This window comes from Saccopteryx bilineata, chromosome 3, assembly GCF_036850765.1.
Source record: "Saccopteryx bilineata isolate mSacBil1 chromosome 3, mSacBil1_pri_phased_curated, whole genome shotgun sequence".
In the NCBI taxonomy this organism is placed as follows: domain Eukaryota; kingdom Metazoa; phylum Chordata; class Mammalia; order Chiroptera; family Emballonuridae; genus Saccopteryx; species Saccopteryx bilineata.
Window position 1 is genome coordinate 53,573,573 of NC_089492.1, and position 27,477 is coordinate 53,601,049.

Sequence of the window (27,477 nt, forward strand, 5' to 3'; positions counted from 1 at the left end):
TGCCATCACATTCTTGTTCATGTCTCTGAGTCTCATTTTTATGTCCCTTCTATGTATGGATTCATCTTAGTTTTTTTTCTGATTTACTTATTTCACTCCGTATAATGTTGTCAAGGTCCATCCATGTTATTGTAAATGATCCGATGTCATCATTTCTTATGGCTGATTAGTATTCCATAGTATATATGTACCAAAGCTTTTTAATCCACTCGTCCTCTGACGGACACTTGGGCTGTTTCCAGATCTTCACTATTGTGAACAATGCTGCCACAAACATGCGGGTGCATTTCTCCTTTTCGAGCCGTTCTATGGTGTCCTTGGGGTGTATTCCTAAAAGTGGGATAGCTGGGTCAAAAGGCAGTTCGATTTTCAGTTTTTTGAGGAATCTCCATACTGTTTTCCACAGTGGCTGCACCAGTCTGCATTCCCACCAGCAGTGCAGGAGGGTTCCCTTTTCTCCACATCCTCGCCAGCACTTATTCTGTGTTGTTTTGTTGATAAGCGCCATTCTGACTGGTGTGAGGTGATATCTCATTGTGGTTTTAATTTGCATTTCTCTAATGATTAGTGATGTTGAGCATTTTTTCATATGCCTATTGGCCATCGGTATGTCCTCTTTGGAGAAGTGTCTATTCATCTCTTTTGCCCATTTTTGGATTGGGTTGTTTGTCTTCCTGGTGTTGAGTTTTACAAGTTCTTTATAAATTTTGGTTATTAACCCCTTATCAGACGTATTGTCAAATATGTTCTCCCATTGTGTAGTTTGTCTTTTTATTCTGTTCTTGTTGTCTTTAGCTGTGCAAAAGCTTTTTAGTTTGATATAGTCCCATTTGTTTATCCTGTCTTTTATTTCACTTCCCTGTAGAGATAAATCAGCAAATATATTGCTCCGAGAGATGTCCGAGAGCTTACTGCCTATGTTTTCTTCTAAGATGCTTATGGTTTCACGGCCTACTTTTAAGTCTTTTATCCATTTTGAGTTTATTTTTGTGAGTGGTGTAAGCTGGTGATCTAGTTTCATTTTTTTGCAGGTAGCTGTCCAATTTTCCCAACACCATTTGTTAAAGAGGCTGTCTTTACTCCATTCTATTTCCTTACCTCCATTGTCAAATATCAGTTGTCCATAGAACTGTGGGTTTATTTCTGGGTTCTCTGTTCTGTTCCGTTGATCTATATGCCTGTTCTTATACCAGTACCAGGCTGTTTTGAGTACAACGGCCTTGTAGTATAACTTGATATCAGGAAGTGTGATACCTCCCACTTTATTCTTCTTTTTTAAGATTGCTGAGGCTATTCGTGTCCTCTTTTGGTTCCATATAAATTTTTGGAATATGTGTTCTATATCTTTGAAGTATGTCATTGGTATTTTAATTGGTATTGCATTGAATTTATAGATTGCTTTGGGTAATATAGACATTTTAATGATGTTTATTCTTCTTAACCATGAGCATGGTATATGCTTCCACTTGTTTGTATCTTCCTTGATTTCTTTTATCAATGCTTTGTAATTTTACGAGTACAAGTCTTTAGTTTCCTTGGTTAAGTTTACTCCTAGGTACTTTATTTTTTTGGTTGTAATTGTGAAGGGGATTGTTTCCTTAATTTCTCTTTCTGACTGTTCATTGTTGGTGTATAAAAACGCTTCTGATTTCTGAGTATTGATTTTATATCCTGCCACTTTGCTGAATTTATTTATCAGGTCCAGTAGTTTTTTGACTGAGACTTTAGGGTTTTCTATATACAATATCATATCATCTGCAAATAATGATAGTTTTACTTCTTCTTTTCCAACTTGAATGCCTTTTATTTCTTCTTCTTGTCTGATTGCTGTGGCTAGGACTTCCAGGACTATGTTAAATAAGAGTGGTGAAAGGGGGCACCCCTGCCTTGTTCCTGATCTTAAGGGTATTGCTTTTAATTTTTTCCCATTGAGTACGATGTTGGCTGTGGGTTTCTCATAGATGGCTTTTATCACATTGAGATATGTTCCCTGTATTCTCACTTTGTTGAGAGTTTTGATCATGAATGGGTGCTGGATTTTATCAAATGCTTTTTCTGCATCTATTTAATTATCATATGGTTTTTCTCCTTCTTTTTGTTTATGTGATGAATCACATTGATTGATTTACGAATATTGTACCAGCCTTGCTTCCCCAGAATAAATCCCACTTGATCATGGTGTATGATTTTTTCCATATATTGTTGGATCCAGTTTGCTAATATTTTTTTGAGGATTTTAGTATCTATATTCATCAGAGATATTGGCCTATAATTTTCTTTCTTTGTGTTGTCTTTACCTGGTTTTGGAATCAGAATTATGCTCGCCTCATAAAAGGAGCTTGGAAGTCTTCCTTCCTCTTGAATTTTTTGAAATAGTTTGAGAAGGATAGGAGTTAGTTCTTCTTTGAATATTTGGTAGAATTCCGTTATGAAGCCATCGGGCCCCGGACTTTTCTTTGTTGGGAGTTTTTTGATAACTGTTTCGATCTCATTTGTTGTAATTGGTCTGTTTAGGTTTTCTGATTCTTCCAGATTGATTTTTGGAAGATTGTATGTTTCAAGGAATTTGTCCATTCCATCTAGGTTGTCTAGTTTTTTGACATACAGTTCTTCATAGTATTTTCTTACAATATTTTGTATTTCTGTTGTGTCAGTTGTTATTTCTCCTCTCTCATTTCTAATTTTATTTATTTGAGTCCTCTCTGTCTTTTTCTTGGTGAGTCTACTTAAAGGTTCATCAATCTTGTTTACCTTTTCAAAGAACCAGCTCCTAGTTTCATTGATCCTCTGTATTGTTTGTTTAGCCTCTATGTCATTTATTTCTGTTCTGATCTTTATTATTTCCTTCCTTCTACTACATTTGGGCTTTACTTGCTGTTCTTTTTATAATTCTTTTAGATGCAGGGTTAAGTTGTTTATTTGAGCTTTTTCTAGCTTCTGCAAGTGTGCTTGTAGAGCTATGAACTTCCCTCTCAGCACTGCTTTCGCTGTGTCCCATAAATTTTGAGTTATTGTATGCTCATTGTCATTTGTTTCTAGAAATTTTTTTTATTTCTTCTTTGATCTCATTCTTAATCCATTCATTATTTAACACCCTGCTATTTAGTTTCCATGTGTTTGAGAATTTTTGAGCTTTTCTGCTGTGATTCATTTCTAGTTTCATGCCGTTGTGGTCGGAGAAAGTGCTTGATATGATTTCAGTCTTCTTAAATTTGTTGAGAGCACTTTTGTGCCCTAACATGTGGTCTATCCTAGAGAATGTACCATGAGCACTTGAAAAGAATGTATATTCTGCTGCTTTAGGGTGAAAGGTTCTGAAGATATCTATTAAATCGAGTTGATCTAGTGTTTCCAATAAGTCTGCTGTTTCTTTGTTAATTTTCTTTCTTGAGGATCTATCTAGTGATGTTAGTGGGGTATTGAAATCCCCTACTATTATAGTATTGCTGTTGATCTCACCCTTTAAATCCATCAAAGTCTGTTTTATATATTTGGGTGCTCTTATATTAGGTGCATAGATATTTATAATAGTTTTATCTTCCTGTTGGATTACTCCCTTTATTATTATGTAGTGGCCTTCTTTATCTCTTACTATATCCTTTGTTTTAAAGTCCAATTTGTCTGATATAAGTATTGCTACCCCAGCTTTTTTTTCATTTCCGTTTGCATGAAATGTTTTTTTTTCATCCTTTTACCTTCAATCTATGTGTGTCTTTTGTTCTAAGGTGTGTCTCTTGTAGACAACATATGTATGGGTCCTGTTTTCTTATCCATGCAGCTACCCTATGTCTTTTGATTGGATCATTTATTCCATTTACATTTAAGGTTATTATTGATATGTAGTTGTTTATTGCCATTTTCTTCTTTAAAGGTGTATTCCTTTTTTTGCTATATTCTTTTCCCACTTTGATCTGTTTACAACAGGCCCCTTAACATTTCCTGCAGCATTGTTTTGGTTGTAATGAATTCCTTGAGTTGTTTTTTGTCTGGGAAGCTTTTTATTTCTCCTTTGATTTTAAACAATAGCTTTGCTGGATAAAGTAGTCTTGGTTGTAGGTTCTTGTTCTGCATTACTTTGAATATTTCTTGCCATTCCCTTCTGGCCTCAAGTGTTTCTGTTGAGAAGTCAGATGTTATCCTTATGGAGGCTCATTTGTAGGTGATAACTTTTTTTTCTCTTGCAGCTTTTAATATTTTCTCTTTATCGCTTAGCTTTGGTATTTTAATTATGATGTGTCTTGGTGTAGGTTTCTTTGGGTTTCTCTTTAATAGAGGCCTCTGTGCTTCTTGGATTTGTGAGAGTTTCTCTTGCATTAATTTAGAGAAGTTTTCAGCTATAATATGATTGAACAAAGTCTCTATCCCTTGTTCTTTTTCTTCTTCTTCAGGAACCCCTATGATGCAGATGTTATTTCTCTTCATGTTGTCACAGAGCTCTCTAAGAGTTTCCTCTGACTTTTTGAGTCTTTTTTCTCTTTTCTTCTCTGCTTTCATGCCTTCATTCCAGTTGTCTTCTAACTCGCTGATTCGATCCTCTGCTCTATCTATCCTGTTTTTAATTCCTTCCATTGTGGTCTTTATTTCTGATATTGTATTTGTCGTCTCCAATTGATTCTTTTTTATACTTGCTATTTCTTTATTTAGGTTTTCAAACTGCCCCTCCATTGTTGTTCTAAGATCCCTAAGCATCCTTACAATCATTATTTTGAACTCCGCATCTGGAAGTTTGATTATTTCCATATCCCTCAGTTCATCTCTCGAAGGTGTCTCTTGTGGTTTCATTTGGATTGCACTCCTTTGTCTTCTAATCCTCTTTTTTTTTATTTTATTTGTAGAGTTGGTTGAGTCTAGGCTTGGTGTTGTCTGCCTCCAGTTTTCAGTTGTGTTATTTCTAGGTCTTCTTGGGTTGGTGTCAGCTGTTATCTGTAATCCACTTTCAGATTTGGGCAGCTTTGAAGTCTTGATTTGTTTGTTTTCTTAACAGGTGATAGTCTTGTTAACTGATCTCAGCAGGGGGCTTCCTTGAAACTGTAACCAGGAACACTGTGGGTGTAACCTGAGAAGCTAAAGGTCTCTTCCACCAACTAATCTCACTGGGGGCAGGGTTTTTCTCAGCTTCAGTAGGGGGAGGTGTATCTCAGATCTCCATGGAGACCTGAGTTACTGCCCCTCCTCCCCACTTCTTGTTTTCAGCTGTGTCTTGTTGCACTGATTGGAGCTGGATAGATGTCCGGAGATCTCTGATCCGGAAGCACTTCAGCTCTGTTTTGTGAAAGGTTCAGTCCCTCCTCCAGCTATGGCCGCCTCCAGCACGAATGAGTCAGCTTTTTTATTTCATTTCTTGCATACCTTAGCCCTTCACAGTCTGTCCCTCTCCCTGTCCTTTCCACTTGGGAGATAAGCTGGTCTTTTCAACCCACCTTGCTCCCTGGTAGCCAGGTAAGTGGCTGTGAGCAGTAGTTTCTGCTCTTTTTCCTCTGTGAAATCCTCTCTGGGCTCTCAGCCTCCCCTTCCCCCCCTTCCGTTCCTGTAAGCAGAGGAGATTCAGGCACTCCTTACCAGGATTATTGTGGCTTCCTCTTTGCTCCTTGGTTTTTGAGAGCTGTTCTTGCAGTTCAGTGTTGGTTTTTCATGCTGATTTTTCCTAAATTGATTTGTATTCCAGTTTAGTGTGGAGAGCTGGGCGTCTGTGCGTCCGCCTACTCTGCTGCCATCTTGGAACTCCAATATCCTTATTTTTTAAAAAGTTGTAAACAAGTCCTAGCCAGTTGGCTCAGCGGTAGAGCATTGGCCCAGTGTGTGGAAATCCCAGGTTTAATTCCCAGCCAGGGCACACAGGAGAAGTGCCCATCTGTTGCTCCACCCTTCCCCTTCTCCTTTCTCTCTATCACTCTCTTCCCCTTCTGCAGCCAAGGCTCCATTGGAACAAACTTGACCGGGGTGCCGAGAATGGCTGCATGGCCTCCACCTCAGGTAATAGCATGGTTCCGGTTGCAAGGGAGCAACGGCCCAGATGGGTAGAGCATCGCCCCCTAGTGGGCATGCCGGGTGGATCTTGATTGGGAGCATGTGGGAGTCTGCTGCCTGCCTCCTGCTTCTCACTTCAGAAAAATAAACATAAAATAAATAAAATAAAATAAAATAAAATAAAAGTTGTAAACAAGTGTACTCATCTGAAATAAAGAAAAAATTCTCAGTAAACAGAAGTGTGATTTCCCTTTAATAAAGGCTTCCAATCGTGCTTGTCCACATACTTGTTTTCATGAAGAATTCCAGAGAAAGTTTCAGCTTAATTCATTTCAGGCAGCTGTGCAGGTTGTAAGACTAGATCTTTTTTAGAGGTAGTTTTAAAAGATTTCATTGATTGTCCTTAATTCATGAGCAGTGTTCTAATTTTCTGTTTAAGATCAGCCAGGTTTCATTCTTGGGCATTTTAGAATATGTGAGACTGCACAAAGAAATTAATTTATTTTCACTGCTTATGCCATTTCACAATCTACCACATTTGTATTTTTAAAGGTCAGGCATGATGGAAACAAGCAATGTTTCTCATTTACCTTGTTTTCTTGTTGGAATTTTATTTCTGAGTTCTTTGGAAAATGTTAATGTAGATTTCTATAAATGCAACTGTTCAATTGCAGAGTATGATTTATAAGGAATTCTAGAACTTGGAATAATAAGTACTCATTGTATGCTAGATATTATTCATATTAGTGATATCAGACAGAACAGTCTCTTTTCTAATTAGTGACTTTTACCAGTGTCTCAGAAATTGCCTTATTTCCAAGGTCAAGTATAGTGAATTATAATTTGCTTGTACCTCACAAAGCTCTTTCTTAAAAATTATATTTAAATGAGCATCTCTCTAGAATCTCTGTATTTCTTCTCTTTCAAGAGGGCTATTAAAAAATTTCTTTATTAGACTATTAATCTCCATGAAGAAACAGCATGAGTGACGAGCTGTGATTAGAATAGCCAAACTTTATTGGGGAAGGGAAGAAAATCACCACTTTCATCTAATTAAGAAAAAGTTTTTGTTTTCTTTTGTTTTTTTAGATACAACTTCTCATAATAACTACTAAAGTGTAGTGGTTAATGAGAGTGCATAATTGCTAACAATAATTATTTTGAAATAGTCCCTATGGGAATAGCTGGGACTCTGTATGAATGAGGTTAACATGAAACGGCCAAGAGTGTGTTTCAATAGGGATACACAAAAGAAGAGTGGGCCAAGTACACAGAGAAACTCATGTCAAGTAAATTAAAGAACATTCTGTTACTTTTGCAGTGTATCTAATAAATACAATGAGAAAAAATAATATTATATTTCTGACATTTCAGTGGTGATTTATGAGATTTACATATACACTGGCAAGAAGCCAGGTGCCGAAACCGAGTCTAATGTATTTATCAACCTCATTGGCTCCAGAGGAGATTCAGGGAATCGAAGTCTTCATCAATCCAAAAATAACAAAGTCAAGTTTCAACGTGGACAGGTAATAGAAAGATCCTTATAAATTATTATCCATCTTCCTTCCTCTAATTTCTTTATTTATACACTAAATTTAATGGGGTAACATTGGTCCATAAGAATACCTAGGTTTTAGGTAAACATCTGTAATTTCTTTATCTAAAGGGATACACAAACAAAAATTTCCTGAGATGGTCATTTAGTAACAAATAAGAAGTACAGAGAAATGTGATGCCTTCTTGGTGTGCATCTTATTGTTCTGGTGTTGAGTTGAGGTGGGACTTAACCAAAACAATGCTGCCATAGTAAGTCCTCCTTCCTCCTTTCATTAATAATAAATAAAAAACAGAAACAAAAACATAAATCCATCCAGCTAGGACAGTCTAATTTGTAACAAAATGACTATCTTTCTGAGGACTAGAAACTTTGATAAACATCTTTTAAATTTAGTTTTAAAGGCATTGGAGAGTTAGGATTTGAGGGTCAGAGATTCTGGAGAGAATGTGCAAAGGAGAACCCTACAAGCATAGATTTTTGCCTTTGAAAGTGGAGGCTGAGAAGCAACAAACCAATTAGAAAACTGATAGTGAAGGGCCTGAGATGCTATGTAGCGACTTAAGAGGTTTCATCAAGCTGGGATTCAATCTGAGCCTAGCAGTAAAGTCAGGCCTTCATAAACCCCCAAGTGAAAAGTGGGACCTTCATATGAGTTCTCCCAAAGTAAAGCCTAGGGAAGATCCCGCGGTGGGGCAGTAGCAGGGGTGATCTCAGGAAATACAGGGGGAAAAATGTAGGGAAGGAGAGAAAAAAAAGAGGTGGTGCCAATATAATACAGATGTGCATGCTAGAAATCACTGCTGTTTGAAGCAGTGCCTGAATCCCTGTAGGACAGTGGTAGTCAACCTGGTCCCTACTGCCCATCTAGTGGGCATTCCAGCTTTCATGGTGGATGGTAGCAGAGCAACCAAAGTATAAATAAAAAGATAGAGTTAACTATAGTAAGTTATTTTATAAATATTTTTTCTGCCAAACTTAGCGAAAATCCAACATAAAGTTCTTGATAAGTAATTATTATTATATGCTTTAACTTGCTGTAGCTCTGCTTTATAAATTTTATAAAGTAAAGTTATTTCCCTACTTCATAAATCACTATTACTGTGGAACCGGTGGGCGGTTAGAAAATTTTACTACTAACAGAGATACAAAAGTGGGCGGTAGGTATAAAAAGGTTGATTACCCCTGCTCTAGGACCTCCACTGATAGACTGAGAGCATAATAGGGATAACTAAAACAGGCTTAGAAGGAGGGAACTCATATCCTGGGGCCACACATACCTCCCTCCCTACCATCATGCTTCTTCTATCCATGGGCCCAATGCATAACAGACATCGTGGGGCCAAGACAAAACCTCTACATAGAAAATTGCAAAATATAAATATCATTTTGAAATTTTGAAAAGATATAAATTAATAAGATATATTATGCTCCTAGATTTGAAGACTCAATATTATAAAGTTCTCACTTCTCTCTTAATTGATCTGCAGTTTCATTGCAATACCAATCAAAATACCAGAAATAATTTTATGGAAATTAGCTAGCTAATTATAAAATTCATGTGGAAATTCAAACACATAATTGTACTCAAAATAATTTTAAATAGTGTTAATCTAGAGAAAAATACAACTGGAAAATTTACACTAATAGATATCAAGATATATTTTATTAAGGTAATTAAGACAACATTAATTGACAAAAGACAAGGCAAATACAGTAAAGAAACAGAACACTCAGAAAAAGATACACATATCCTGATGTGCAGCATCAGGGAAAGGATGTTCCTTTGAATAAATTCTGAGAATAAATTGTATACCATTACAGAAAAAAAAAGAAGTTATGACCCTTATTTTATACTATACCCAAAAATCAATTCCATGCAAATGTAGATGTAAATGTGAAAGGCAACACAATGAAATATATAGGAGAAATATAAGAGAAAATGTTTATGACATTGGGAGTAGACTAAGATTTTTTTTTAAAAATGTGGTAAAATACATGGAACATGAAATTTAATGCCTTAATAATTTTTCAAGTGTACAATTTAGTGGCGTTGACTCAATTCACATTCTTGTGCAAGGATCACTACCATCCATGTTCAGAACACTTTTTATCTTGCAGAACTGAAACTCTATGCTCATTAAATAATACTTCTCACTCCCATCTTTCCTCCACCCTTGTCCCTGATAACCATCATTCTACTTTATGTCTCTTTGAATTTGACTCCTTTAGGTACTTCATCTAAGTGGAATTATACAATATTTGTTTTTTTGTGACTGGCTTATTCCAATTAACACAATGTCTTTAATACTCATCCATGTTGTAACATACGTCAGAATTTTGTTTTGTAAAGGCTGAATAATATTCCACTGTGTGTATATATCACATTTTATTTATCCATTCATCCATTAATGGATTAATGCAAGTTAGGTTGCTTCTACACTTGAACTACTGTGAATAATGCTGCTGTGAACATGGATGTACACCTATAGACTAAGATTTTAAAGAGAAAACAGAGAAATACTTAGCAAAAAGGGAAAAAAATAAATTACACTGTTTTAATATTAAAGACTTCTGTTCCTTAAGACATTATTAAGAGAGTAAACAGGCAAGTCACAACGTGAAAAAAAATTGCAAAATATGTACTGATAAGAGATTTGTTTCCAGACTATATGCACAATGCTCAGAAATCAACAAGAAAAAAAAAAGACAGATATCCCAATTTGAAATCTAAGCATAATACTTGGATATGTACTTTATATAAAAGAATATCTAAATAGCTAGTAAATGTAAAAAATGTTTGCAACTGTATCATTAAAATACAACAGAAACCATAATGAAGTTTCACTGTGCACAATCATATGGCTTAAGATTTAAAAAATTGGCAATACTAGGTATTGATTAGCCTGTGGTGCACTTTGACCTGTTATCACTGATCATTCAGAAAGTATAAGGGAAACTGAGACTGTCCACTAAAGCTCTATAACCCAGCAGTTCCTCCAACAGAAAGGTGCACAAATATGCACAAAGAGCCATGTGCAAGAACATCTAAGCAGTATTATTTACAATACCTGAAACCTAGTACAAAAACTATTATCCATAAGTAGTAGAATAGATTATTAATTTGGAATAATATTCAGTAGTAAAAATGAACAAAATACTTTTAAACAAGCAATATAGTTGAATTTTACAAAGGTTGAATGAAATAAGCCAGGCAGAAAAAGAACACACTTTATGATTCTGTTTATGATTTCAGACCTGGAAAAATTAATTAAAAATATTCAAAGTCAGGATAGTGGTTACCATTGAGGAAAAGTGACTCTTTGGGCCAAGAAGGGGTCTTGGGATATTATTAATATTTTATTACTTGCATGGACATATGCATTTGTTGTGCATTTGCAATTTGTATACTTTATGTCTATGAACAAATAGTTTATTTTAAAACTTTGTATGTATATGTTATATATATATATATATATAGTTAAATACATGATTTAGAAACCAAAGCTACTGAGTGGTGAACAACAATGGTAGAAAGTATATATTCTGGAGTTAGAATTCTTGTTCATTCAGTAGATGTTGACTTTGGGCAAATAATTTAATTCTCATTTTCTTCAACTATAAAATAAGAAAATGAATAAGAAATTGTTAGTAGTAGACATAAAATATGTTAGGATTAAATTTAAAAAATTTTTCTAGACTGTATGATTGAACAGGACAATAATTATGTTACATGTTTGTATAATTTTCATAAGGCATAGTGGAGGACTTTGTGCATAAAATAGTAAGTCCTGATTTTTTATATTAGTAGTAATAATAGTATAGTAATAATATATAGCAATATAGTAATGTAGTAATATAGCACTATAATTACTCATAATGTACTAATAGCAAGGTTTTTCTTTTTCCTAGAAAAATGAATGTCCTAATAATGGTCACTCAGTTTCTTTTTTATTGTACAGGTTGATATTTTTTCCATTGGAGCAGTGTCTCTTGGAAAACTGAAGAAAGTTCTGATTAATCATAATGGCACAGGCCCGGGTAAGATTTGTTTTCTTGTTAAGAAGTTTGTTTTTAAAATTTATTAAAAGTAGCATAAAAGGCAAATGAAACAAAGGATGGATATACAGGTCATGTACAATTGAGATGAGAAAATAATTTTTTAAAAAAGAAATTAGAGTCAAATGAAGTGTTGTCAGATGAGGTTTATTATGCCTTAAAAAACTCACCGCTATGTTATAATTAAGAATATTTCCAAGAAGACAGTGTGTGTGTGTGTGTGTGTGTGTGTGTGTGTGTGTGTGTATGTAAAATCCCCCAACCTATAAGGGAGTATTCAAAATTACATCTGTCGTGTTTCCCTCCTAATGTATTTCTCCTGAGTTCCCTACCCCACACTCTTAGCAAAGCGGTAACTTGAGAATTGTCCTGGATTCTAACTTTCTCTCCTTATCTTCTACCACTTCTACACCTGTTAACTAAGTCCAGTCAATCCTAATTTAATATCTCCTTCACTATTTTCCTTAGACCTATCAAATTCAAACATAAGCTTGTTTGATTCAAAACCTTTATTCTTAAATGTTAAAATGCAACTACATATTTTAACTTATAGTGCATAAATAAACCATTTATTACATTTATTTCTATACTTTATTTTTCCTTTCTGCTAGATTTTGAGATTTTTGGAGTCTGGCATTGTATATTATTCAACTTTACTCACTCAGTGCCTAGTTAATAATTAATAGATAATAATTTTAATTGACCATTTATTGAATGAATGGAATTAAATCAGTAAAATTAAAGTAAAGCCCTTTAAAAGAAATGCAGAGAGCTTTAAAATGGCCTTTGTAAGAAAGAAGCATGTGTATTTTGGATACAAATCAGAGAGAAAGGAAGAGGAAAAGGGGAGGTAGCAATGTATAGAAAGAAAGTAGGCACATGATGAAATGAGTTGGAGACCAGAGGAAGTTATTAGAAAGAGGCAGAAATAAGAAGTTGAATAGGGTAAGGAAAGACATAATATGCTGTAGAGTATTATGACTTTTACATTATTTTTATGAAGGATGAAGACTTACACTGAGATTTAGCTTTTATCCCCCAAGTCTCCTGTGGAAAAAGTGTGTGGATTTGCCGAATAGCTGATAACAGTCAAGACTATAGACTGGGATGGATCACAACAGAGCAGCTAGAAGAAATCCCTGAATTGACCAGGCTCTAGTTGTTTTTATTTTTTTTATTTTTTATTTTTTGTATTTTTTTCTGAAGTTGGAAACGGGGAGAAACAGACAGACTCCCTCATGCGCCAGACCAGGATCCACCCGGCACGCCCACCAGGGGGCGACGCTCTGCCCACCAGGGGCGTCGCTCTGTTGTGACCAGAGCCACTCTAGCGCCTGGGGCAGAGGCCAAGGAGCCATCCCCAGCGCCCGGGCCATCCTTGCTCCAATGGAGCCTCGGCTGCGGGAGGGGAAGAGAGAGACAGAGAGGAAGGAAGGGGGAAGGGGTGGAGAAGCAGATGGGCGCTTCTCCTGTGTGCCCTGGCTGGGAATCAAACCTGGGACCTCTGCACACCAGGCCGACACTCTACCACTGAGCCAACCGGCCAGGGCCCAGGCTCTAGTTTTTAAAAATCATTTTGAGAGTCCTCTTGGTTGTGAGAGAAGAGAATAGTATTAGAAAATCTAACCCCAAATACTGAAAGAGACAACGCTAAAGAACTGTGGCAACCATAGCAACACCAACCATAGAGCAATCATGAGGGACTACGCATGTAGAAGGAGAGTTAGGAGTTTATAAGGAGCAGGCTGAAAAATTGAAGGCTAAAGTGTTATTGCTAGGTTGGTTAATAGAGAAAAAAAAAAGACAGAAATAAAAAAATGAAAGCAACATTGTGATTTCAAATGTTTAAGGAGCTAAAACAACAAACTTCTAAATCAGGGGTCTCAAACTCGCGGCCCGCCGAACAATTTTGTGCGGCCCGCAGACTAATCCACGAAGTTCAAAATATTTTGGATAAAATTAAGTAAGCCTAGGGGCCTACTTGTATTTTTCATTTCTCTAGCATCCTAGCTAGATATTAGCTTAGTTAACAGCAGTTGTGATGCGAACTACAGTTTCTGGTCGTTTTGTGACACTGAGTAAACTGCATGTACGATTGTGCTTGTTGTACTGATTTTTTTTTGTTTTCAACTGCAGTGAGAAAAGTGTTGCGTAACAGTTGCCTTTTGTAGACCGAATGGCTGTGATCTTGCTCTGCGGCCCACATGCTGAGTTGAGTTTGAGACCCCTGTTCTAAATACTGGTTGGTTTGTTGTCCGTGAAACACTTGATTAACAAAACCTGTGCAGGTATAGGAAAGACTTCAGCTAAACTTGGAAACCTTTATTTTCCTTCCTTTTTTTTTTTTTTTTTTTTTTTTATTTTTCTGAAGCTAGAAACGGGGAGAGACAGTCAGACTCCCGCATGCGCCCGACCGGGATTCACCTGGCACGCCCACCAGGGGGCCACGCTCTGCCCACCAGGGGCGTCGCTCTGTTGCCACCAGAGCCACTCTAGCACCTGGGGCAGAGGCCAAGGAGCCATCCCCAGCGCTGGGGCCATCTTTGCTCCAGTGGAGCCTTGGCTGCGGGAGGGGAAGAGAGAGACAGAGAGGAAGGAGAAGGGGAGGGGTGGAGAAGCAGATGGGCGCTTTCTCCTGTGTGCCCTGGCCGGGAATCGAAACCGGGACTTCTGCACGCCAGTCCGACACTCTACCACTGAGCCAACTGGCCAGGGCCTCCTTCCCATTTTTAAAAAGAGAAGCTACCTACATTATTCTGTTAACTTGAGCAAAGTTATATCTGTGGGTATCTAAACTCAAATAGAATTAATGGAAAACTTCAGTAAAGCCTTAAATTTACAACAAACTTTGTAAAGCCTCAGAGTATTTAGGAATCATGTACATATCTTAAAACAAACAAAACAGACCTCCAGGCCCACACTCAGAGATTCTGATTCAGTAAGTATTGAATCCTCAGAAATATGCTGGGTTTTGTTGTAGCTGTTGTTTTGTATTGTTTTTACAAGGACCTAAAGGGATTCTGACTCATGTGGTGCTCAGATCATTTTTTGAAAAGCACTGCTTTCTGATATAAAAGTGTTTTGTTGGAGACCTGCTATGTGCAGCCCTTTGACGCTGAACATTCCAATGTGAATAAGACAGGGCCTAGCGGGGGCAGACACATAGAAAATAAGCAAATATAATAAAATATGACACATAGTCTAAAAATAACACACCGTGTTATTTTACCACATAGCAAGGAAACCTAACCTAGTCCAGAAGAACATGAAGATTTCACCCAAGAAATAATAAAAACATGATAGGCTGGAGGTAAGACCTAGATTTGACAGGATACCTGGGAATTTTGATGAGTTTTTCTGACTGATTGGATTAGGCTATTGACCTCAGTTAAGGAAAGTTGAAAGTAATTACTATAGCATAGTTTTTAAATTCTTTAAACTCTCCTTCCTACATTCTGTATATTTTTCACTAAAAGAAAAAAAAATTACCATAGTAATCAAAGTATCTAGACTATGTTTTTTAAAATTGGTATTATATAAGGCTTGAAAACCCACCATCCAATTTTAGCCTAGAATATATCATCAATACCAGTGCCTTTACCTATATTTGCTGTTCCTATCCTCTCCCCCAAAGTAGTTATTCTGAATTTTTGGTTTATCACTTTTTGACATTTTTATCTTTGCTTTAGAAAGAATATCTTTAATTTGAGAGGTTGTGTGATTTATAAAAATTGAGGTGTGCTATGTGAAGTCTTTTGTGACTTAATTTATATTTTTACTCAATATTATGTTTTTAAGATGATTATTTTATTTATTTATTTATTTATTTATTTATTTATTGATTTATTTTAGAGAGACATAGACAGTGACTGAAAGGGAGAGATTAGAAATATCAATTTGTAGTGGCAGCACCTCAGTTGTTCATTGATTGCTATTTCATGTTCTTTGACTGGGGGCATTCAATCTAGCCAGTGACTCCTTGCTCAAACCTCAAGCCAACTACCTTTGGGCTGAGGCCAGTGACTATGGGGTTGTATCTATGATCCCACTCTCAAGCTGGTGACACCGTGCTCAAGCTGGTGATCCTATGCTCAAGCTGGATGAGCCTCCACTCAAGGCAGCAACCTCAGGGTTTTGAACCTGGGTCTTCAGCGACCCAGGTTGAAGCACTATCCACTGCGCCACCACCTGGTCAAGCAGATTCTTTCATTTTCTTGTGTGGTGCTAAAGATAATTTATATTCTGGTCTATAAAATATTCTATTGTGTGATTCCACGTAACTAACTTTTTACTCTCTTCATAATACAATAGTTATGTTTTTTCCAGTTAGACTGTCACAAACAAACTGAAATGAACATTTCTGTGCATGACTCCTACAGTATAGAAACAAGAGTGGTGGTGGTTTCCAAATGGAAGTAATTTTGCTTCCTTCAGGGACATTTGGTAATGTTTGAAGATTTTTTTGGTTATCTCACTGGAGTGGAGGTGCTAACAATATCTAGTGGATAGAAACTTGGATTGCTGCTAAACATTCTATAATGCACCGGACAGTCACCACAACAAAGAATTATTAACCCAAATGTCATGAACACTGCAGCTTAGAAATTGTGCATCAGGGCAAATGCATGGAATTAAATCACTGAATCAATGAATATTATTATATCCAACTTTATAAGATATAGCACTTTTTTTTCAAAAGTTATTTTATTGTTTTACTCTTACCATTAGTGCATAAAATGTCTATTGTGTTATATTCTCACAAACACCTGGTACACTTAATTTTTGCCTTTCTAAATGGGTATAAAATGGTATTTCATTGTGGTCTTAATTTGGATTTTCCTGATTTCTAAGAGTGGACATTCCTTCATTTTTTTATAATTGCCTATTGCATTTCCTTTTCCGTAAAAGTACATGTTCTAATCTATATTTAGAGTGAAGGCAAATGTCATTTTAAAGAAGTGAGGTTGAAACTATACATACTATATTTTATAATGTTTCACTGTTGAGAAATTAGTCTTATAGTTATGTATAGCTGCAAAGACATCTGGGTAATATGGGCTCCAACATTGCAGTGACTGAGGAAGGAGAGAGCAACTAGCAGTTAATGCCACAATATTTTGTCCAGTTTGTGATGTATTTTATGGAACTTCTTAACTTTAATGTAGTTGACTTTAATAATGTAGCATATTTTTAAATGAACAGCACATTTTGTATCTTAAGTAACTCTACTTCTAAGATGTTCTGTAAATGAATATGCACATATATGTGTGCATATGTAACATGGTTATACATATGCATACATATATATATATTAAGTTTCATTTTTAAGATTTAGATATTTACTGCATCTGTAGTTGATATTTGCATATGACATGAAGATGGAATCCATTATCAGTTTTTTTTTAATGTGGTAATTGGTGTATCACCACTATTTATCACCTACTCCATCTTTTCCTGAGTGCTCTACAGTCATCTTTATCAGATTTAGGTAGTCTTTGCTTTGCATGGTTATCGTATGCACTAATTTCAGTTACAGTTATTTAACACAAGTCCCTGACAATGTGGTTCAAATGTCTACTCATCTCATTGTTATTGCATGCAGTACAACCTTCATTGCTAGTTCTTCAGTCCACAAATGACTACAGATGCACATTCTGATCAGTAACCAATCACTTTACTTTTTTTTTTAAGTGAGAGTAGATAATGAGACAGACTCCTGAATGCTCCCCTAACAGGGTCCACTCAGCAACACCTGTCTGGGACTGATGCTTGAATCGATCAAGCTATCATTAGTGCCGGAGGTTGACCCTCTGACCAACTGAGCTATCCTCAGTGCCTAGGGCCATGCTCAAACCAATTGAGCCACTGGCTGAAGGAGGGAAAGAAGGAAAGAAGGGCAAAAGGGAGAAGGAGAGAAGCAGATGGATGCTTCTCTTGTGTGCCCTGACCAGGAATCGAACCAGGGATGTCCATATGCTGGGCCAACACTCTATCCACTGAGCCTACCAGCAAGGGCCCACTTTACTTCTTTCAAAGTCTGTTGGCGATGTATTATTCAGGTGTTACAAGTTCATGCACAGACAGCAAGGCATGTCATTGTATTGATTTATTGTTTCCCAGTGATAAACCCATGTGACATTTCACTATATAAAAAATTATACTACAAAGGTAAAATATGACAAAGAAATAAGAAGTGATAATTTTGAAAATGAATATAAACTCAAACAAAAATAAAATTACAGGAGAAAATGTGATAATGGGAATGTTTGAGAGACTTTAGATAAACAGCAAAGAGATTTAGTGAAGGGAACTTGTAACCATAAATGAGAAAAGTGGTTGTGACAAAAAGGATGAACATTCATATCCCAAAAGAAATAATATTAGTAAAAATTTTACAATAAGGGAACTCTCAGAGGTCTTGTAAAAGCACAGAGGATGACATGTTGAAAGCTAACTGAAACTTAGGAAGAAGTTTCACAATTTGGCATAAAAAAGATACTTATTTCTTTCTGTAAGTTACAAAGATTGCAAGAAAAAGAAGGCAAACATCATTCAAAATACTCCTGAGAGACTTTTTAAAAAATTTACCAAGAAATAGACCTTTTAATACTCAATTAAGTTATGGTGTACTAAATATTAATGTTGATTTTTTATCTTTTCTTTTGTTCTTTTTTATTATTATTATGAGAGGTGGGGAGGCAGAGGCAAACTCCCGCATGCTCCCGACCAAGATCCAACAGGCAAGCCCACTAAGGGGCGAACTTTGCCCATCTGGGGCATTGCTCTATTGCTCCCAAGGAGCCATTTTAGTGCCTGAGGTGGAGGTCATTGAGCCATCCTCAGCGCCTTGGGGTCAACTTGCTCAAACTGCTTGAGCCATGGCTGTGGTAGGAAGAAGGGTGGGGAGAGAGGGAGGGGAAGGAGTGGAGAAGCAGACAATTGCTTCTCCTGTGTGCCCTGACCATGAATCAAACCTGGGACTTCCACAGCTGGCTGATGCTCTACCACTGAGCAAACTGGCCAGGGCCTAGAGTTGATTTTTTTAAAAATCTTATACATTTCTTACTAGCAACAAGAGAGTTTTTGATGTTTTTAAAAAAATGTTTCACAATAAACAATGATATTTTTTTCTATTGGTTATTAGGAGTGCCTGGTGAGGTTTCAGCATGCAGTCCTTTGTGTGGTTCTGCCTTACTGCACAAAGCAAGGACTACTGTATCCCATTTTTGTCAATGTGTAGGTCAATTCTGCATCTTTTTTTTCTGTTTCATCAGCCAAATTATCTACGCCAGTACCAATTCTGTATTGTCATAATTGGTATAGGTTTATAACACATTTTTATAACTATTAGCATGACTCTCCTGCTTTACTTTAATCAGGAGTGCCTCTGATATTCTTCCACATACATTTTATCATCAAGTCATCAATTTTCTCGTAAACCCTGTGGTGAATTTGATTTAACCACAGTGAAGCTTTTAGGTTAGTTAGAGAGAAATGGATAATTCTGTAATTTCATTGTACTCACGAATGTGAGATAGTTCTGCTTATGTTCTTGTTGGTGTTATTCCTTAAATTTAACATTTTATAATAAATTATACTATTTCTGCTTTTAGATTTACAATATATTCTTAAATATTTATAGCAGTTTTTTATAGCAGTTAAACACTGTAATTTTCATTCAATTATGCTTCTTAACTATTCCTTTCTGATCAACAGAAATGTAATTTATTTTTATATATTTATTACATATCTAATATTTTTTCACCTTTTTAAATTCTACTATTTTCTGAAAGTTTTTGGGTTTCTAATTTAGAAATCCACATTATCTGTGAATAATGACAATTCGATTTCTTCTTTTCTAATATATTACTTTTCATTCTCTCTCTCTCTCTCTTTCTTTCTTTCTTTTTTTTCTTTATTTAATTTCATTGACAAGTACATTTATTCTAAATGTTCAGTATTAAGAATGATGACTGAGCCTTGGCTATATAGCTCAGCTGGTTGGTGGATCATGCTAATGATGCCAAGGTTGGGGGCTTGATCCCTGGTCAGGGCATGTAGAAGAATCAACTAATGAATGTATAAATAAGGGGAGCAACAACTGATGCTTTCTTTCTCCCCTCCTCCCCCCCCAAAATCAATAAAATATTTAAAGACAAGAATGATTGATTGTTTCTTTACATTATTATTTAAACATATCAATCTTCTATAAGTAATGTACTGAAATGCTTTCAAGTGTATTTACTTCTCTCTTTATTCTTGGCTTTTTTCTAAGCTTTATTCTTGTCTTTCCCCCCCAGAATTCAATAAAGTTTGTGTTTCTAATAGGGAATATTGATTTTTTTTCTTTGCTTCTACTACACTAAGTGATCAGATCGTCACTCATTTTTCCATTTCTCTACCTTTATGATTTGGATGTGTGTGTTTTTGTATTTAAATTGCCTGACAAGTGTACTTAAAAGAGAACATTTAGGGAGTTTATGAATAAATCCCAATACTAATATATTTTATGATAAAGAATCCAACTGATTTTGTCAATTTACACAGGTAATGGATGGTTTCTTGAGAGTATTGTTGTGAAATCTGAAGAGAAAGATGGCAGTCAAGAGGTGCTGTTTCCATGCAACAGGTGTGTAATAACTTAATACTGTATTCTGCAAAGCTATGCTCTACTCTGTCCAGCTCATCCCAGCTGTGTCATCAGCATGCCTCCTGCCATCCTTCTGGCTGTATTAATCCCTCTTTTCAAACCAGAATAGAAGGACTTCTCTCTTTAGGAAGATGTTTTTTTTAATCAATACTAGTAATTTTCTCTTTATTTGTAATATTTATTATTATTTTCTCTTCTGTGATAAGCATGCTGAAAATGAAAGAAAACTGGATTAGAACTGAGAAAACAGGTTCTAGACTCTGGTTCTCAAACATTGTTCTGTTCCCTGCTAGTTCTGTGAATGTAGATTCTACTCTAAACTCTGGGGTTCAATTTCCCCATGCGTAAGTAAAATGGGAATAATACTTGTTTTTCTTAGTTTATTTAAATTAAAATAAAAAAGTTATGTGTATGAATGGTAAACTAAAGCATTATTCTAACATGGTATAGATATAATAATATAAATGAGGAGAATCATATAAGGGCAGCTCTGTAATTCATTAGCCATTTATAGGTGAACCACTTAAATTTTCTGAACCTCAGTTGTCAACATTTTATGAGAATAATTAAATCAGTTTGACCTACTTTAGAGGGTTGCTGTAAATTAAATATCAAATATCTTTTAAAATAAAATGCATTACAAATATATCTTAGAAAACTACCCCCATTATGAATTAATCCATAGAATATATTGATTTATTTATTCAGTCAAATAGTAATTGCCCACCTACCACATCATGAAATAGAATAGACAAGGAGGTCCAGTGACAACGCAGTAGGTCCCTGCCTGTAAGAACGCAGTGGACATACACTGGAGAACAGATAATAATGTTCTAAGGGCCAAGATAGAGACTCACGGGAGAAACTGGGTGCCAAGATGAAAGTCTGATTACAGTTTCCTTGATTCTAGAGTACTCATGAATTGAATTTACTCCTTTGTTCATTCACTTATTCATGCAGAAGCATCACATGCTTCCAAGGTATCAGGCACTATACAAGGCCTTGAAAATATAGAGATAAAAAGTGAAGTGCCTCGTCTTCAAGGAGCTCCCACTTAATGAAGAGATAAGGGAAGAGAGATGTGATATTAAATGAAGCCCAGAGTTCTTGTGCCGGTGTTTTGGCACCTTAGCAGGGTTTAGCAGGTGTTTTGGCATCAGTGTCTGGTGAAGTGTTGTACACTCTTTCAGACACATACATTGGTGAACTGAGTGAATTTTACTTTACAATGGTTTTGATTCTAGGAAATATTCATTCTTTTAAAACTTAATATGGACTTGCATTCTACATGAACAAAATGAGTAACATTTCTTGTATCTGCTGTTTGTTTTCTCAATACAACTCCATTTAAAATTTATTTGTATTATGGTCATTATTGCTATTTTTAACATTCAAACTCTGGGAAGAGTTCTCATTATTTTTCCAGAAAATCTTTTTTATTTTTAATGAGTGAAAAGAGCAAAGATTAAAAATTTTCAGAACTGAATTTGAATTACAGCTTGTTCACTGACTAGCTCTGGGTTATTTTTTGTAAAATGGCAATAATGGCACCTATTTTGCAGGACTGTTTGGTGATTTCACACAATGTCCATAAAGTGCCTGCAAGCATGTCTTGCAATTATTAAAAGCTCCATGCTGAGAAGTTATGTAATAGAAGAAAATTTAGATTAAAAAAAATAAAACCCAAACTTTACATATGATGTCATACATGCAAATGAAGTAGAAAACTCACTTCTATTTCAAAATCATATTTCAGGTACTTATAACTCTTCAAATAATTGGTCAGCTTTATTTTAAAAAATCTAGATATTCACAACACACTCCAATATGTATCCAATAGCTACATATGGATAATAAATTTAAATTAATTAAAATCAAATCAAATAAAAAATTAAGGCCTTGGGTTTTACTAGCTACATTTCTAGTGCTCAATAGTCACAGATGGTTAGTAGTGACTATATTGGCCAGCATATATACAACATTTGATTCTATATTACATATAGATATCTAGTATCATAGGAAGCTATGTTTAAAATTATACATTATTGCTCTGATTACACTATGGGATAATATAAGAAATAAATAAAAGATTAATATTTTTATAAATGTGTCATATTTAAAAAATCAAGAATTATCCAGAGCAAGGTATAATAGTCATATTTTCTCCAGAACCAAAATTATCTTTCCTGGCAATATAAAGGAATACAAGTCAAGATGGAGGTGACATTTCTCCAAGGGCTGCCAAACTTTAGAATAATTACAAACCTTGAAATTTGGATATTTAAGGAACAAAAATAATAGAAATGAAAATATAAATGTTTTACTGCATTACACAAGCATATCATCAAAATATTATCATTAACTTAATTACAGCAATATTAACAGAGTCTCTCTTGCTCATTATCTCTGATGGCACAGGATTACCTAATTCAAAAAAGAGGACATTTTTCTTGCTTTTACATTAGAGGTAGAAGAAACCATAGATAACACTCAGTTTCATGTCTCACTTGACAGGTGAGAAAACTGATGCCTAAAGTGATTAAATGACCTGAACAAACCAAGACAAGTCAGCCAGAGGGGTCTATTGGTTCTTTGGGCACTCTGAGGAATTTTAATTTAGTGCCTATCAATTTATCATTTCTACTTTATTACTATAATTTTGTGAATTATCTCTAAAGAATAAATATCTGCACAAATTACTAAATTCACTATAAAATTGATTTGTCAGAAAATTCTACTGAGATTATGGAAATTTAGAAGACAAAAGCATGCTTTTCTATGTAATTTTCCCAGCATAATTTAGCCATTTAAAGTCAAGTCCTCTCTAGTTATGAGAAAAGAAAAGGTTTTTGAAAAATAAATTGTTTAAGACTTTATTGTGGAATAAAAGAATAAATGAACATAGAAAGGTGTGTTATGTTGTGGGATCCTCTAAGGTTTACACACCTGTCTTCTCTATGGCTGGGGTGCCTTTTAGAGGAATGTCCAAAGCTAGCACTGACTGCACTCTTACCATGGAATGAGCTACACGCTTAAGCCCTAACTTCATACATGAGTTGATCTGGTCCTCACAGCAGACCTGTAGATGGGCTCTGTGATACTTCTATTTTACAGATGAAAAAACTGAGGCACACAGTGGTTAAGTTTATTACCTAAGTATGACTGCTGAAGTCAGAATTCAGATCATGGGGGTCTTAACTTTAGAACTGTTCTCTTATGTGGGGGCCACTAGCCATATTGAACACTTGAATTGGGCTTATTCTGAATTAAGATGTGCTATAGGTGTAAGGTGCATACCAGATATCAAAAATGTAGAATAAAAAAAGAATATAGTTATCTTGGTTTGTTCAGGCTGCTATAATAAAATACCATAGATTGGATAACTTGTAAACAACAGAAATTTATTTCCCACAGTTCTGGAGGCTAGAAGTCCAAGAGTAAAGTTCCAGAAAGGTGGTGGCCCTTTTCTGGGTTGCAGACTGCTGACTTCTCACTGTGTCCTCAGACAGTAGGACAGACAAGAAATCTTTCTAGCCTGACCAGGCGGTGGTGCAGTGGATAGAACATTGGACAGGGATGCGGAAGACCCAGGTTCAAGACCCCAAGGTTGCCAGCTTGAGCGCGGGCTCATCTGGTTTGAGCAAAAGCTCACCGGCTTGGACCCAAGGTCACTGGCTCGAGCAAGGGGTTACTCGGTCTACTGTAGTCCCAAGGTCAAGGCACATATGAGAAAGTAATCAATGAACAACTAAGGTGTCGCAACAAAAAAACTAATGATTGATGCTTCTCATCTCTCTCTGTTCCTGTCTGTCTGTCCCTAACTATCCCTCTCTCTGACTCTCTCTGTTTCTGTAAAAAAAAAAAAAAGAAAAAAAGAAAAAAAAGAAATCTTTCTGGAGTCTTTATATATATATATAAAGGCACTAGTTTTATTCATGAAGGCTCTACTCTCATGACTTCAGCACCTTTCAAAGGATTTCAACATGTGAATTTACGGGACAACACAAACTTCCAGACTATTGCAGTATAATTTTTATATTGGTTACATGTTAAAATGGTCATCTTTTGAATTTATTAAAATACAAATGTTAAAATTCATTTAATCTTTTCTGATTTTACCATATATATAATACATATATTATATGTTATATATATATTATATGCCTTTTGTTCTATTTCTTTGGAAGATTGCTGTTCTAGAGTTTATTTTAACAATGGAATACACCTACAAGTCACATGAAAGGAGAAAAATAAAGATTTCTACTAAGGAAAGTCCAAAGAGGAAATGAAATTTTTTTACTGATTTTAAGATATATTACAATATTTGTAATATTATCACAGGATATTTTTAAAAACTGACATTTTAAAATGAATCAGCGTAACTAGACTATAGGCCAAAGGTTTGCTGAAGTTACATTCCTAAAAATCATTAGATGTGGCTTGAAATCTTAACTGATTTTTACATTTCTGAGCTCCTACCTGATGGCCTCTTCAAATTGTTTCCATATTTTATTTTTTATTCTAGATAATGTGCCTTCTTTAAATGTTTTCACGTACTAATTGTCTTCCCTCTTTCCTGGCAGATGGCTAGATGAGTACCAAGATGATGGCAGGACCGAACGGGAGCTGCTTGCAGACAGCCACTCCAGTGCAGTAGGAGAGACTTGATTCCTGGCTTTGCGAAAGGGCCAACCTGGGTCTGTCACCGAATTGTGGCTTCAAAACACTACTGATGTGATTGTGATCGTGTATTTGCCCTTTTCTTGTACTAGAGCAAGCAAACTCCTGGGGAGGATCACTCTATGCTGGACACAGTTCTTGTTCTGAAGAACCTCAAAGGTTGAGAGAAGCACCAGGAAACAACTGACAAAGATCAGCCTATATTTGAGTGCACATATTGTTTCTTCTTCTCCTCTTTCTCTTCCTTTTATTTTTCTTTTTCTCCTTTTCCTCTTTATTTTTATTCTTATTCTTACTTTTATTCTTATTCTTACTGTTACTCTTGTTCTTCCTCCTCCTCCTCTTCTTCCACCTTCTCTTCCATCTCTTCCTCCTCTTTTGCTTGTTTTTCTTCTTCCAACTCCTTCTCCTTCTTCCATCTTTCAGAGAATCTGATATCTAATAAGTATTCAGTAATGTTTAGATAGCTTTTGTATAAAGTAACCAAAGAGATATATAACATTTAATTATGGTAAAAATACATTTATACAACATGTTAATTCTAAAGTGGAACTTTTATTCTTAGATAATGGCATGTGTCTCTCATTATTGGTGTAATATCAAGAATAAAAAGTGAAGAGAAAAAAATCAATTTAATTAAATTGCATTTCCATGCCACCTCATGCTGCTATTATCAATTCAGTCTTCTGGGAGCTGGGCACTGAGGCTGCAGTGGACAGCAGCAGAGGGAACACATATTGAGACAGATACTTTCCATCCATTATCCACTTTCCTTGATTAGCTTCAAATGCTTGCCAACTTGCTACCACAGGAAGCTTCTTCCAATCCTTTAAATTGGCATGGAGATAAAACCCCTTTGCCGGCCTAGGAGAGACCATGTCCTGGTTTTGATATTAGTGACCTGTGTTTGAGTCTTGATCCTGTGTCTGTGAGGTAGATGCTATTTATAATCCAGATAATGAAACCAAGACATGGAGAGGCTTGCTCTAACTCATAAAATGAAATAAATAGCAAAGCAGAATATAACCCAATAGTTTGACTTCAGACTCTTCCTGCACGCACAAGGTGACCCTTTATATATGTTTCTTCTTTCATGTGTTTTAGGTATCCCATGAAATCATACAGATGGTCAAATGGTCCCAAGTAGTAAAAAAAAAATCACCTTCACAATTTTTGCCATATACAGGTACCATCTATACTGTTATGAACATTTTTTAAAATAAATTTTTATTAATTTTAATGGGGTGACATCAATAAATCATGGTACATATATTCAAAGAAAACATATCCAGGTTATCTTGTCATTCATTTACGTTGCATACCCATCACCAGAGTCATATAGTCTTCCGACACCTTCTATCTAGTTTTCTTTGTGCCCCTCCTCTCCTCTCACCCCTTTCCTTCCCCTCCCTGTCCCCAGTAACCACCATACTCTTGTCCATGTCCCTGAGTCTCATTTTTATGTCCCACCTATGTATGGAATGATATAGTTCTTAGTTTTTTCTGATTTACTTATTTCACTCAGTATAATGTTATCAAGGTCCATCCATGTTGTTGTAAATGCTTCAATGTCATCATTTCTTATGGCTGAGTAGTAATCCATAGTATATATGTACCACATCTTCTTCATCCAATCATCTATTGAAAGGCTTTTTGGTTGTTTCCATGTCTTGGCCACTGTGAACAATGCTTCAATGAACATGGGGCTGCAAGTATCTTCACGTACCAGTATTTTTGAGTTTTGGGGGTATTTTCCCAGTAGAGAAATTGCTGGGTCATATGGTAGTTTTATTTTTAATTTTTTGAGGAATCACCATACTTTCTTCCATAGTGGTTGTACTACTTTACATTCCCACCAACAGTGGATGAGAGTTCCTTTTTCTACACAGCCTCTCCAACATTTGTTTTACTTGTCCTGTTGATAATAGCTGATCTAACAGGTGTGAGGTGGTATCTCATTGTACTTTTTTTTTTTTGTATTTTTCTTAAGTTGGAAACGGGGAGGCAGTCAGATAAACTCCCTCATGTGCCCGACCAGGATCCACCCGGCATGCCCACCAGGGGGCGATGCTCTGCCCATATGGGACATCACCCTGCCACAATCAGAGCCATTCTAGCACCTGAGGCAGAGGCCACAGAGCCATCCTCAGCGCCCGGGCAAACTTTGCTCCAGTGGAGCCTTGGCTGCAGAAAAGGAAGAGAGAAACAGAGAGGAAGGAGAGGGGGAAGGGTGGAGAAGCAGATGGGTGCTTCTCCTGTGTGCCCTGGCTGGGAATCAAACCCGGGACTCCTGCATGCCAGGCCGACGCTCTACCACTGAGCCAACCGGCCAGGGCCTCATTGTACTTTTGATTTGCATTTCTCTAACAGCTAAGGAAGATGAGCATCTTTTCATATATCTTTTGGCCATTTGTATTTCTTCCTGGGAGAAGTGTCTGTTCATATCCTCTTCCCATTTTTTTTTATTGGGTTGTTTGTTTTGAGTTTTATGAATTCTTGTATATTTTGGATATTTGGCTATTATCTGTGCTGTTGTTTTAAAATATCATCTCCCATTTAGTTG

At 36.0% G+C, this 27,477-nt stretch overlaps 1 protein-coding gene across 1 annotated transcript in view; it reads left to right on the forward strand.

Moving 5' to 3' along the window:
• RP1 (RP1 axonemal microtubule associated) overlaps positions 1-25,075 on the forward strand; it is a 413,345-nt gene extending 388,270 nt beyond the window's left edge. Inside the window, exons 27-30 of the mRNA XM_066266133.1 lie at positions 7,342-7,496; positions 11,488-11,566; positions 20,132-20,213; positions 24,818-25,075. Of these exons, the coding sequence (XP_066122230.1) occupies positions 7,342-7,496; positions 11,488-11,566; positions 20,132-20,213; positions 24,818-24,902 (401 nt within the window). The 3' untranslated portion in view covers positions 24,903-25,075. The remainder of the gene's footprint in view (positions 1-7,341; positions 7,497-11,487; positions 11,567-20,131; positions 20,214-24,817) is intronic.
• The last annotated feature ends 2,402 nt before the right edge of the window (positions 25,076-27,477 follow it).